The sequence below is a fragment of the Chlorocebus sabaeus genome, chromosome 13 (genome assembly GCF_047675955.1).
Source record: "Chlorocebus sabaeus isolate Y175 chromosome 13, mChlSab1.0.hap1, whole genome shotgun sequence".
Lineage (NCBI taxonomy): Eukaryota > Metazoa > Chordata > Mammalia > Primates > Cercopithecidae > Chlorocebus > Chlorocebus sabaeus.
In genome coordinates this window covers 56,952,450-56,965,125 of record NC_132916.1, presented here as the reverse complement: position 1 = coordinate 56,965,125, position 12,676 = coordinate 56,952,450, and the positions used below count along the sequence as shown (strand labels likewise).

Genomic DNA, 12,676 nt, shown 5'->3' with positions numbered 1-12,676 from the left:
CTATTTACCAATTTCTCCTTACCATCCACTCCTCCCTACCCTCCCCAGCCTCTGGTAACCACTATTCTATTCTGTACTTCCAGTAGATCAGCTCTTTTGGATTCCACCATGAGTAAGACTGTAATATTTGTCTTCCTGTGACTGGCTTGTTTCACTTAACATAATGGCCTCCAGGTTTATCCATGTTGCTACAAATAATAGAATTTCATTCTTTTTATGGCTGTTTAGTATTCAATTGTGTGTATATACCTTTTTTAAAATCCATTCATCCATATATGAACACTTAGGTTGATTCCACAGTTTGGCTATTGTGAATAGTACTGCAATAAATATGGGAGTACAGATATCTCTTCAACATACTGATTTAATTTCCTTTGGATAAATATCCAGTAGTGTCATTGCTAGATCAGATAGCAGTTCTATTTTTAATTTTATGAGGTACCTTCATACTGTTATCCACAATGGCTATATTAATTTATATTCACATCAACAGTATATAAATATTCCCATTTCTCCACATCCATACCAGCATTTTTTATTTTTTGCATTTTTTATAATAGCTATGCTAATTGGGACAAAGTGATATCTCACTGTGATTTTGATATGCATGTCCCTGATAATTAGTCAGCAGTCCCCAGCCTTTTTGTCACCAGGGACCAGTTTTGTGGCAGACAATTTTTCCACAAATGGGGTTGTGGAGACGATGGTTTCAAGATGAAACTGCTCCACCTCAAATAATCAGGCATTAGTTAGATTCTCATAAGGAGCGCGTAACCTTGATCGCTTGCATGCACAGTTGACAATAGGATTTGTGCTCCTTTGAGAATCTAATGCTGCTGCTGATCTGAGAGGAGGCAGAGCTCAGGTGGTAATGCTCGCTTGCCACTGCTCACCTCCTGCTGGGCGGCCCAGTTCCTAACAGGCCACAAACGAGTACCATTACTGGTGCCATTATAAGATACATGTTACTTCCACCTCCATTTCTTGTTCCAAAACAATTTTGGAACCCTGGTCCATGGCCCAGGGATTAGGAATTGGTACCAGTCTGTGGCCCACGAGTTGAGGACCTCTGAATTAGTGATGCCGAGCATTTTTTAATATTTCTATTGGCCATTTGTATGTCTTCGATGTTTTTCTTTAGAAATGTCTGCTTCAGTCTTTTGCCCATTTCTTAATCGGATTATTTGCTTTTTCTGCTATTGAGCCGCTTAAGTTCCTTACCTCTTTTCAGATGTAGAGTTTGCAAGTATTTTCTCCTACTCTGCAGGTCGTCTCTTCACTCCGTTACTTGCTCTCTTTGTTGCACAGGAGCTTTTTAGTTTGATCCAATCCCATTTGTCTACGTTTGCTTTTGTTGTCTGTGCTTTTGAGTTCTTACCTAAAAAAATTTTGGTCAGACCAATGTCATCAAGTGTTTCCCCTATGTTGTAGCTTCAGGTCTTACATATATTAATTCATTTTGAGTTGATTTTTGTATATCGTGACATATAGGGGTCTAATTCCACTTTTCTGCATGTGGATGTTTCATTTTCCCAGTACCATTTATTGAAAGGATCTTCCTTTTCCCAATGTGTGTTCTTAACTGTCAAAAATCAGTTAGCTGTAAGTACATAGATAAAATCAGTTGGCTGTAAGTACATAGATTTACTTCTGTGTTCTGTATTATTTTGCACTGGTACATGCATCTATTTTTATGCCAATAGCATACTATTTGGGTTATAATAGCTTTGTAATATACTTTGAAGTCAGGTAATATGATGTGTACAGCTTTGCTCTGTTTGCTCAAGATTGCTTTGGTTATTCACGGTCTTTTGTGGTTCCATATTAATTTTAGGATTATTTTTCTATTTATGTCAGAAATGTTACTGTATTTTAATAAGGTTGTATTGAATTTGTAGATTACTTTGGGTAGTATGAACATTTTAACGATATTAATTATTCTAATTCGTGAACATAGAATATCTTTCCACTTATCTATGTCCTCTGAAATTTCTTTCAGCAGTGTTTTATAGTTTTCATTGCAGATATCTTTCACCTCTTTGGTTAAATGTATTCCTGGTATTTCATTTTTTGTAGCTATTGTAAGTAGGATTGCTTTCTTGATTTTCTTTTTCAGATAGTTTGCTATTAGTATATAGAAACACTGATTTTTATGTGTTGATTTTGTATCCTGCAACTTTACTGAATTTATTTATTAGTTCTAACAGTTTTTTGGTGGAGTCTTTCAGGTGTGTGTATATATATATATAATCATGTAATAACAGTACGACTTCTAAATTGAGTTGCTCCCCATGTCTCATAACAGATTTAGTACCTAAGTATTAGGAGAAAAGCTACTGATAAAAGTCACACAATGTGAGTGATCTATTCATACCATTCCTACAATGTTAGTTTGTTCAGGGACTGATCAATTACATTCAATTTGTTTTTCTTGTGACTAACAAGAACCTTAATATAATAATAACTAATAATAACACACCCAGGAACTGTGATAGGTATCAGGTCGTATTGGTGAATAAGATACAGTACATCCTCTCATGAAGGTTATACTGGATGGGGGACCAGAAGTAAATGCTAATCTGTAACCTAGTGCCTCAAGGGTGCTGTAAAAGAAGAAAGTACAGAGTATTTACAAAGCAGGTGAGTGGGACACATAGTATGGTCTTTGGGAACTGGGCACTAGTTATTTCAACCTGTGAGTACAGTGCAGAGGAGGCTACACGGGACGCAGTGGGGAGATTTAAAAGAAATCAAAACGTTCCTCTATTCAAGACCTTTAGCAGCTTGCTGCAACATTAGTGAACCCCCAAGGTAAGCGAGAAACTTTAGAAGATCCAGAATCCAATTACTTTTGCCTGTGATTGTTATGTAATGGAATGTATTTCTAAAAGTCAGTGGAAGAAGGGATAAGAGCCCTAACTTGGGAAGGTTAAGAGTTTTATGCACTAGATATCCACTGAAACTCCTGTCTGCCCAACTCAACTTTCTACATGCCAGAGGCTGCACTTTATGAATTTTAACTCATTAATATTCACAACAAAATTGTGACATAGATAATGTATTATATTCAACTAATAGATGAGAAAACTGGACACAGTGGTGTTAAGTAATCTGAGACATAGAGACCACACTAGAAACAGTCTATAAAATTCTGACTGTATATTTTCAAATACAATTGTGTTACATATTACATTTTAGTAGGTTTGATGTAATCTATCCCAGAACCAAAAACCTTTCTCTGTTTCTTCTTCAGTCCTATTCCAGCTACAAGACATTTGTTTGTGTTTTTCACAGATTCTTGGTCAAATTAAATGTAAGGTCATAGGACTCCTTAGACAATTATATGTGCATTATGACTTTTAAGCTAAAGGAGTTTCAAGGTACATAGTAATGCAATATTCTTTCTTGGTCTAATTAAGTTCTAGAGCCAGAAATTTATTTCCACACATATGAAGCTGGGATAAGGCAAGATTCCAGTGGTCACCAGGCCAAAGGAGCTTTGCCTTGGAAAACACTGGGTTTAGCCATGGATTTGTAGAGAAAGGAGAGGTGCATACCAACCTCCTTCTTTCTTTATAACCTGACCCACCTCCTTTTCCAGGCCCCTCTGGCAGATGCAATTTAGTGTCATCTCTAGAATTCTGTCATTTTTACAACTTTAGTTTGACTGATCCTGTGAAGTGGTTTCTCTGTAACCATAAAGAGGCATACCAGCTTCTAAGATATCAAGAGGCAGAGAGCAGAAAATGACTCAACATATTATTTTCCTTGATAACATCCCTGTGAAATCAAGTTACACAGGTATAATTGTACATAATCTTACCAATGGGGAAACAGAGGGAGAGGTTAGGTGATGGCACAGGAAAGGATGAAACAGTAATTTAACTATTCTTTTTCCAGGTAAACTGTTTCATCTACTATGCTTTCTTTCACCACCACAAAATACAGTGCTCAAAAAACACATAATAATGAATCCTGTGTAGAAGTCACAAACCACCCCTTGATGAAGCAAAAAACTCATGATCAATTATTCTCAGCGATTTCTCATGTTGAGAGAAATATACACAAATAACCCTAAAGCAGAAGAGAAATAAAGAAGTCACTAAAAATGAAATTAGAGAATATATAGCAGCCATTAGCAGGCAAGAATACCTTCAAAACATCCCAGAACTGAAGAACTAAAAAAGAATATATACATCCAGTGTCTTTACATTTTATCTGTAATTAATTGTCAGGGTAAGTGATTCTGTACTGAGGAACCTTAAACAACTGAGACTTGCGAATAGTGCAAACTAGGTCCCATGGTGCCTCTTCACAGCTTATTTGTATCATAGCACATGGAGGAGTAGTTTCTATTGAGAGTATAAAATCATTAACTGATTGCACATCTGTCATTGTGGCCAACAGAAGAGTACTCTAACATTCCCTATGTCCACCTGCTCCAAGAAACATTTCTTCCCAGAAAGGGATTCTGATTCCTACCTGTGTAAGTAGCTTAGAAACCCTGAATTCAATATATTAGGACTTGGTTAATAGTTCACAGATTTACGATGTTAAACAGATAAAATCATTTTGCCTATCAAATAGTTCTACCAAGATGTGTAAACGCTTTATGCTATCATCATAAAATGTGCAGCATTTAAAACTAAACTAGAGCAATTTTCTACCCTTTTAATTATTAGTATTTGCATGCTGAATTCTTCTCTTGGGAACAGTTGACATGTAGCTAAAAAGCTTAATCTGCTGATTTTATTGTCAATGTATGTAATTCTTAAAGAGGGAAACTAGAACTTACACTTTTTCCAAGGAATAATTTAACAAGAATGAATTGGTCACTTGATTCAGATCATTGCTTTAAATTTCACTTTACATTTGACAAAAAGTACCTTATCAAAATGCAAGAGACACTCTCTATTATTTAATACTACCTACTGATATAATCAAGGTTTCTTTGAGGAAACATTCAGTTTACATCCTTCTTTTCTTTCTTTAAGAATACTATGTACACTCGTTTTAAACTACCTAGTCATATAAACTAGGGCTAGCAGAAATAACTCTCATGAAACCTTGAATACCATGCTGCATTTGATTTTCAGGGCACAGTTGATTCAGTACCCAGGGACATGCACTAGGTTCCAAATTGTACTTTAGTTTCCTCCTCTTCATTTCACTTTGTGAGTATTTAGCAGATAGTTTTTTTTTTTTTTTTTGCCCCGCAGTGGAGAAGGTGGCCAGTTCTCAGACAGAGGAAGAGTGGAAACCATAAATGAGAGCTGTCTTTATCCAAGGTGCTGAAGAGCACCCTGCGGCATTCTGCTACCAGGTGAATGGGTCTTGCCCCAGGACAGTACATACTCTGGCCATCCAGTTGGTCATCTACCTGGCCTGTGCAGCAGGCATGCTGATTATCGTGCTAGGGAATTTATTTGTAGCATTTGCTGTGTCCTACTTCAAAGCGCTTCACACACCCACCAACTTCTTGCTGCTCTCCCTGGCCTTGGCTGACATGTTTCTGGGTCTGCTCGTGCTGCCCCTCAGCACCATTCGCTCAGTGGAGAGCTGCTGGTTCTTCGGGGACTTCCTCTGCCGCCTGCACACTTACCTGGACACCCTCTTCTGCCTCACCTCCATCTTCCATCTATGTTTCATTTCCATTGACCGCCACTGTGCCATCTGTGACCCCCTGCTCTATCCCTCCAAGTTCACAGTGAGGGTGGCCCTCAGGTACATCCTAGCAGGATGGGGGGTGCCCGCAACATACACTTCCTTCTTCCTCTACACAGATGTGGTAGAGACAAGGCTCAGCCAGTGGCTGGAAGAGACGCCTTGTGTGGGCAGTTGCCAGCTGCTGCTCAATAAATTTTGGGGCTGGTTAAACTTCCCTTTGTTCTTTGTCCCCTGCCTCATTATGATCAGCTTGTATGTGAAGATCTTTGTGGTAGCTACCAGGCAGGCTCAGCAGATTACTACATTGAGCAATAGCCTGGCTGGGGCTGCCAAGCATGAGAGAAAAGCTGCCAAGACTCTGGGCATTGCTGTGGGCATATACCTCTTGTGCTGGCTGCCCTTCACCATAGACACGATGGTCGACAGCCTCCTTCACTTTATCACACCCCCACTGGTCTTTGACATCTTTATCTGGTTTGCTTACTTCAACTCAGCCTGCAACCCCATCATCTATGTCTTTTCCTACCAGTGGTTTCGGAAGGCACTGAAACTCACACTGAGTCAGAAGCTCTTCTCACCGCAGACACGCACTGTTGATTTGTACCAAGAATGATTCCTTCTTCTAAATGCAGGCAAGGAGTAGAACCTCACAGGAAGGATAAGCGGCACTGTGACCGTGGGCTGTGTGGTGTTGGGTTTGTGGGCATGCTTCCAGGACAGCATGGGTTAAGTAGAAGAGAAAGACAAGCTCCTTAATTTGGAAAAGGGTAAGCACTTCCCTCATTCAATGGTATTATAGTACTTTGGAGGAAAAGGAGAGCAAGAAATCATCTTAATATCCACTGGATAAGCCTGAACACTGTGCACGTATTTGATTCCTCATTCATTGCTTCCTTGAAACAACTAAGATGCAACGATGGAAGGAACAGAGCACTGCGGTCTGGCTTCCTGAGTTCTCACACTGGTTCTGCCACATGGAGCAGTCGGGAGAGATATCAACAATCTTTGAATCCTCCCTCCTCCCACCACAGAGTTTCCTCGACTAAAATTAGGTGTTTGTACTATTTCCTTTCTACTAGGTTCTTAAGTGAAAATATGGCATAATCTAACTTCAGGAAACCTGGTTTGAATCATAATTTCATTTCATATTTCCTAATCATAATCAAGTGTCTAGAATGTCTTTTTCTCAAAGTGTTCATTTTAGAATCCCCATCTCCTAAAATCCCAAGCACTAGGCTGACTTGTCAGCCAGGTTTGTCCATTGTGGTAATCACTGAGTAAAAGTATCATATTCTTGAAGGAATGTTTTTCTTATCTTTTTGAATAATTTAAACCTGAACATACTTGGAATATTTTAAGTGGTAATTATCCACATCTTTTCATCTTATTATTTCTTCCTTTAAATTTTTCTCACACAAGTTAGACCTGCTATCTTTCCAGGAATACCAGCACATGCTTTTGGTTTTGTTTTTTGTAAAAACAAGCTCCTGTGCCACATGCCTGCTCAGAATTGAACCAAAGGTTTCTCAGCAGCGATTACTAGTAAAGGGCCTGAGCACCTTTATATACAGCCTGCCTGTCTTCTCCTGAATATTTCCCTAAAGCCTCTAATCACCATTCCTTTATATTTATTACTGAGATTTTTTTTCCAAATTAATAATTGCTTATTTGAAAAACTTTTTTATGAATTAATTCAAAGCCTCAAAGCCTCTCAACTACAGATGCACAGATAGGTGTAGCTATAGATACAGATACAGGTGTATCAATCTCAACAGGTAAACTTAGACAATGAAGGAGCAAATGTGTTTCAAGAGCAATTCATATGTCAATAGTCAGATAAGCAGCCATTAAACAAGTACTTAAAACAACCATTCACATTTCAATAATAATCATTAAAGGAGTGACTGGGTGCAGTGGCTCATGCCTGTAATCCCAGAATTTTGGGAGGCCGAGGAGGGCAGATCACCTGAGATCAGGAGCTCGAGACCAGCTTGATCAACATGGAGAAACCCTGTCTCTACTAAAAATACAAAATTAGCTGGGCGTGATGGCACACGCCTGTAATCCCAACTATTCGGGAGTCTGAGGCAGGACAATTGCTTGAACCCGGGAGATGGAGGTTGCAGTGAGCCAAGATTGCAACATTGTACTCCAGCCCGGGCAATAAGAGTGAAACTCTGTCTCAAAAATAAATAAATAAACAAATAAATAAATAAATAAATAATCATTAAAGGAGTAAAAATCTTATTTTGTCAATTAAGTTAGCTAAAATGAGTTTATCCCATTTATGTATATATGGATTTATGGAGAGAGAGAGAGGTGCTATTAACCCCAAACTTTCCTCCTTATTTAAAAAAATTGTTGTAAAAATATTTTTCTATATGTATTCTTTAGTGCTTAATTTTTCTTTGGAAGTAATTATAGCTTCTTTTTTGTTAACTCTTAGGCATTATTAAATAAATTACAGATAAATGATAAACTAAAACTTATCCGAGCATATATAGTTTTGAGTTATTAAGAAGCTAGAAATACTGTGCCTTTTGTATAACAATAAATATAATTTGCAACCTATAAGTGAGTCATTACTTTAAAAAGCATTTTTTTCTCTTACCTTTCTAGAAATAAGCCACCCTATTCCCAATCAACTAGGCATAGCAGTCTCCATCTTGGAAATAAGAGACCCGGCTGCTTCACAAGGTGGAGCTCTGAACTAGTCACTTAGATAGAAGCAAGAAGTGATTCTGCTTCTTGCATATATTATTGTTTCCTGTTAGGTGGAGAAGGCTGCCTTAGCCAGATAGGTCCCCAATGAAAAGAAGGGAAGGAACTAACAGTTACTGAGAACCTATGATGTTCTGCATCTCACGTAATGCCTATAAACCTGTGAGGTGGATATTACCCTTACAGAGCACAACAGATGAGGCCCACAAAGATCTGGTAATCTACCTTGGCATCCTTACTTGAAAGCTCTTCACCTATCTTCTTACTTGAAAGCTGTTAACCTGTCTACTATTTCTCTGAAATATTGGGGAAACCTGGACAGCTAATAAATCTGTGAATAGGACTAACACTGAAGAGCAAGTAGGAGACTCCAGTTTCCAGTGAATCACAGAAACACAAGGACATGCGTGTCATGATACAATGTTTACATCACCAAAGAACCAGGGGAGAATGAGAACAAGAATTGCACCTTCAGTGGACACCACAAAGGGAAGCATGAGCTGATGGGTGGAGAGGGGAGGCACCTGACCCCAGGATTTGAAGCCCAGCTTTTTCATCCTCTTTGTTAGGAGAATAGAATGTAAGAAGCAAATCTGTTGCACCCAGAAAACTGGGTTAGGCCCTTGGACAAATGAAAGCCTGTACTCAATGACATTCTCTTGAGATCTCAGTAGAGTGTCTGTGGTGATAATAACCCTTAGTCACTCTCTCTAGTTGAGTGAGAGTTAACCACATGTAAGGCAAGTGTTATTGATTTTTTGTGCCGTGGACATTTTTGACACTCTGGTAAAGACCACAGACCCCTACTCATGATGAAAACTTCTGAAGGAATAAAGTTTTTTTTAAACATGGAATTATAAAGAAAAACAATTATTAAAATATTATATAAAAGTCTTAAAAACAGTCAAATTTGTAATATAATCATATGTGTGCTTCTTTTTGAAAGCATCAAATAACAAGATCTGCTGGCAGGCGCAATAAAACTACTGTAATTTCAAAGCAGTGATGAGCATAAATGAAATTTTATAATATCCACAACTATATCGAGATATAAAACCATTAATTTCTATTAGTGACAAACATGAGAGGTAGTGTTAATACCACTGTGGTTTTGCCTATATTTAAAATGGAAGGAAGTGATAAAATTTCAGATAGAGGTTAGTGAATGTAAAGATAGAATTTTTTCCTATATAAGTTCAGGGACCTCCTGATTTAAGAATCTCTTTTAAATGTGAACACTGGGGCATTCTTTTGAGCATGAAAGCTTTGTGATCATATGTGAACAGAAGGCAGTGACAGTCACACTTCACCATTAACTACTGAAAGGCTGAAGCCTAATAAAAACTCATGTTTATCAAGAGCATTCTGCTGGAAGATTGCTGAACAAGCACAATCATTTTTTGGTGCTTTTGTGCTTACTTAGAATTTTTTGGTATTTTAAAAAACTTCCTGCTTCATTAAATGTATCAGCATGGTTGTAAATTTCATGATAGATCTTTCTTGTTTTATATAAACCTGACCATTATATTTTTCTACAAAGATCTCTCAACTTAATTATATTGTTTTCTTACAACTTAGTCAAACCACATTATAGCTCATCCCAACTGGCAGCGTGTGTTAAGTATGTAATACACTTGAGTGTATGTGTGTATGAGTAGAAATAGCTGTGTATATGTATGAGTATATGTTGTGAGTATGAGTAGAAATATATGACCTATATGCCATATAGATGGACAAAGGTTCTGAGGAAGGCAATTTCCCTAGCAAGGGCCTCTCTGTATTGCCTCTGATTCACTCTGTTTCATAAAGTTAGTTGTGTAGAGAGCACCGAGAATCAAGAGGTCACACTAACAGTAGCCTACAAAGTGAGAGAGGATGAGGCCCCTTCTCCTATGCAGAGCTTTACAGGTTGCATACCTTGTCTCTGGAACTCTGATGGCTGCAATGTTGCAAATGTAAAGGAAACCTCTGACCATCAAAAAGAAGGGATTCACCATCCTCAGAGCTGGCCCTGGGCACCTATCATATGTTGTCACTAAGAGGTTTGGTTTCTACACTTGCCACCTCTATTTTATGCTCTTTTCTCACTTTAGTTTTCCTCACTCTCTACTTCGTTGGAAGGAGCAAATGTCTCAGACCTACTGATGTTGGGCTTGGTTATGTGACTTGCTTCAATACATCAACATAGACTGATGTGGCACTTGCTATACTCAAACAAAATTTTAAATGTAATTGCATGGTTTAGTCCAGCTTTTGCACTTCTTCGTTCTGCCCTGAGAACAGATTGTCTCAGTAGGAGCTGTTGCTTTAGCCTGGGTCCTAGAGTAAGAAGACAAGAAGAGCAGACTCATAATTAGCCCACAGCTGGAGCAGAGCTGCAGCCATCCTGCAGCCCTCATGGAACATAAGCAAAAATAAATGTTTATTGTCATAAACCACTGAAAGTCTGTTTGTTGTGCTGGAAAGTTGATGAATGTAGGCAAAATCCCTGTGTTTGTTCCATGCTGCCATCTGTCTATTCCGTTTCTGTCCTGCTAACATTGAAAGTACCTGCCAACATTAAGAGTGACCTTTCTCAATTTCCACATCTTGATCTCACCTAAGTGTATTGTGAGGGGCAACACCAGTGATCCTGGAATAGTTTGAATTCACAGGCAGGCAATTTTCCTGCATGGCTATTCAATTCTTCCCTCTTAGGGAGGGCTTGGAGATCCACTGTGGACCTGGGTCCTGAACAGAAAGCCCAGGGGCTCTGAAAGCCTTGCATATGTGGCCGGAGGTCCACAGCGCATGGCCCTGAATGACTTCTCCCAGGCCTTAAGTTTGAAGAAGTGCAATATTACTTCAAATACTTCAAATGTGATTTTTGTCAGCCTCTCTATGTTTATTGGAAACCTGCTATGTGCAGAATGTGATGCTAAAATCTGTTGAATCCAAAATTCCAGAAACGTCAACACTGCACCCAAAACGCTTTCAGTCCAAACAAATAGAAATAACTATAAGTAAGAATAAACAAAGCAGTGTAAAATCAGTTCTCAACAGAGGTGGAACAAAGAGCTACCGTGATCACAGGAGGGAGTTGTGGCTTCTTTCTAGAGGCGCCAGTATTCAAAAGCAAGGGCTAAGGAGTCAGACAGGCCTGGCCAATTTCAAATTGAAGCCTTTGCATTTCCTGTGTCTTGGATGAGTTACTCACCTCTCCTTAGCCTCAGTTTTGTCATCTGTAAAATAGAAATTATAACACCTACCTCACTGTGTTGTGAAAATGAGATGAGATAATCATGTGATTATCATAAACCAATTGTCATAGTACTTGGCACATAGTAAGTTCTCCATAAATTGTCACAATCACAAAGACTTAATTTAAAAAGAAGTGAAATTTGAACTGGGTTTTAGAGATAGGTCACTTCCCATAGGCATAAAAGGTAGAAAAATATACTTTGAAGTTAAACCAAAGGAGCAGTATACAAACTAATAGCTACTTTTTAAAAACCGCTTTTACTAAACTTGAATTCTTATTCAGAAAATCTCTGCAAAGGGGTGAAGTTCAGGTAGGTTAAGAATGTTGTTTGAAATTCATACAATTAGCAAGGAAAAGAGCTGAGACTTAAACCATCTGTGCTCTGTTGAAGTGTCTATGTGATTTCTGGAACACCACTCTTCCTCTTTTCCAGGAGCAAAAGTTAAAGGACTCAGCTGGGTTGAGTATTGCTGGACATGGGTAAGGTTGAGACAATACAGATAATATGTTTTTGTTTTTTGTTTTCTTTTTAAAATAAGTTCTTTGGTTTATAAACATTATAACTCATTGCATATGTGTGTAATTTAGGAAATGCCCAAAAGCACAGAGAAGAAAAGAATTTTTTTCTAACTCCCACTTTCTAGAGAAAACTGCTGTCAACATTTTATACGTTCTAGTCCTTCCACTCAAAGCATGCTGTTTTGAAATACAGTTCTTTGATTGTATTTCTCTATATTTATTTTTCTGTGGGTTTGTAATAATTTGTGAAGCTAATATTCATTTTCTGATTTCCAGGAGAGGGTTATAGTGAGAGATCGAATTAAGGATTCCAGATATGTCAGCATGGTAGGGATGGAAATGGGACAGACCTGAACACCTTCCTCGCTAAAAGATGAATCATATCAAAAGGCACTGTGCTAGTTTCCTATTGCTGCAGTAATGAATCACCACAAATATAGTGGTTTAAAACAAAAAAAATTATTATATAGTTCTGGAGGTCAGAAATCTGAACTGGGTTTTATAGGGCTAAAATTAAGATGTCAGCAG

At 38.2% G+C, this 12,676-nt stretch overlaps 1 protein-coding gene across 1 annotated transcript in view; it reads left to right on the top strand.

Moving 5' to 3' along the window:
- TAAR5 (trace amine associated receptor 5) overlaps positions 1-6,361 on the top strand; it is a 28,448-nt gene extending 22,087 nt beyond the window's left edge. The window contains exon 4 of the mRNA XM_038000693.2: positions 5,220-6,361. Within this exon, the coding sequence (XP_037856621.1) occupies positions 5,267-6,280 (1,014 nt within the window). The 5' untranslated portion in view covers positions 5,220-5,266 and the 3' untranslated portion in view covers positions 6,281-6,361. The remainder of the gene's footprint in view (positions 1-5,219) is intronic.
- The last annotated feature ends 6,315 nt before the right edge of the window (positions 6,362-12,676 follow it).